The following is a 1,911-nucleotide window of genomic DNA, read 5'->3' as shown; positions in this document are numbered from 1 at the left end:
ATGATTTGCAGCTATTATGGTGTCTTGACATGTTTACAGTTTTCCATGCAACGTGACATATTTTATTAAAGTGCCTCATTCGTACATATTGGAGGTATTTTACCTATGATAGGGCCTCAAATTAGTTAGCTGACACACAGCTTTGTAATATACATGTGGTTACAAGGTTCAACTCATATTTGGTGAATGAAATAGAATTTTCTCTCTCAAATAAGCATTGTACATATTTGGTGGCCGCGATGGTTTACTCATAACTCCCAATCCGTTTTCCACCCTAGAGAAGTCCTCAAGATAAAATAACAACTTTATACATAAAAAAGCTCGTCTGTATTTAACTTTGAGTTGGTGATGAATTGATTCAATCGGTTGCATACAATAAATACACATCTAATAAGTAGCTAGCCTCCTCAAATTACATGCTTAAATTAACATAAAGCATAATAATACTTGTTTCAATAAATACATTTCCTTTGATTGGTCCGCTGACCTTTTGAAATAGTTAATCAACATAACTCCTCCAACCGGTCAATCAATAACCAACTTATTTTACTTTGATGAAACACTACCGGAACCATTCGAGGTTAAGTTTACTAGGATCATAGGGCGAAGCTGGGGGTGATGGAGACACATCGGCTTCAGGTACCTTGACAAAGCGGCCATTGACCCGTGGCCTGAGCTCGGCGTACGCTTTTCTGGACTCGTAGCGGATTTGCTTGTCATATCGCCGCCTCTTCCTCTTCTCCCTGTACCTCATCACCTTCGCCTGTCTCTCCTGCATCATCGGATTATGGGCAGCTCCCACCATCATCTCTGTATCAATAGTCATGATCGTTGCATTGGTAATAGTGTTGGTGAATGCGCCCCCGCAGAATGGCACCTGAAGATCAAGAGGAAAATAATCATAAGAGTGCAGTTATGTACTTTTCTTGTGGGTAGCAGATATGTACTTGATATTCCCTGTTTATGAAGTATAGTTGGTCTCTTATTAACCAGAAATTGACCCGTTTTCATTCGGTGGTGCACTTGATTGTAACTGTTCTATTTTTTTTAGGCAATGGAAGAGAACAACTTTCCGGCCTTTATGGCCAAAGAAACGCACAGTCCAAACTCAATTGCTCTACGAATATATGTTTTATTTAGGTGTATTATGTACGTGCGTACGTGCAACCCTGTACATCTATGCACGGTTTTATGAATTGCTAAAAATGTTAATTTCATCAACAATTGTGATCTGGATCCATTTGTGAGGAACATGACATCCTCAAATGATTGATAGCAAGTAATTAAGTAGGCAATTTCCTGATGGAAACTAATTAAACAAGGATCTTGTTTCCAATTCATGAGGTTTTGATCTGTTTTGGACCTGATCTCGATCAGTTTTATGAACTCGGTAAATCAATCACTGGGCCACTACGGAAGCCATTATGGGGAGTAGTATCAGTTATATATGACCTGTAAGCTTACAAAACTAGCTCGAGAGAAAATTTAAATACAAAATAGCATTCAAATTCATAAGTGACCACATAAAATGAGAAAGAGGGTGCATCGATCCAGTATATAGTCTATTTCACAAACTTTGTCAAGGAATTAACATGAAGGCGCGGACATATGTATTGTTTGACTATTATTTTCAGTATTTACTAAACTCAGACAAAGCTCTAGCTAGCAGCTTAATTATATGCCTTCCCTTGGCTGTGTCGGTCTACTTAGTTAGTTATTGCACAGGTCAAATTTTCAGTATGCATGTACTCCTTGTTAGTCAAACAAAATGAAATAATTATATATGTCTGACTGATGATGTGAGCGCCCATTCTTGTGCATCAACTGATACAAAACACAAACTTTCTGCCTTCGTAAATTACAATCGACCAGCATAAGTTAACAGAATTTTGTAAGTGTGACTTTTGAGAT

General features: G+C 37.9%; 1 protein-coding gene across 1 annotated transcript in view; it reads right to left on the bottom strand.

Moving 5' to 3' along the window:
* Nucleotides 1-395: 395 nt before the first annotated feature.
* The window catches only part of LOC119293045 (transcription factor GHD7-like), a 2,027-nt gene continuing 511 nt past the window's right edge, over nucleotides 396-1,911 (bottom strand). The window contains exon 2 of the mRNA XM_037571647.1: nucleotides 396-877. Within this exon, the coding sequence (XP_037427544.1) occupies nucleotides 563-877 (315 nt within the window). The 3' untranslated portion in view covers nucleotides 396-562. The remainder of the gene's footprint in view (nucleotides 878-1,911) is intronic.

The sequence above is a fragment of the Triticum dicoccoides genome, chromosome 4B (genome assembly GCF_002162155.2).
Source record: "Triticum dicoccoides isolate Atlit2015 ecotype Zavitan chromosome 4B, WEW_v2.0, whole genome shotgun sequence".
Taxonomy (NCBI): Eukaryota; Viridiplantae; Streptophyta; class Magnoliopsida; order Poales; family Poaceae; genus Triticum; species Triticum dicoccoides.
Note: the sequence above shows the minus strand (reverse complement) of the source record. Positions and strands in the feature narration are given on the sequence as shown.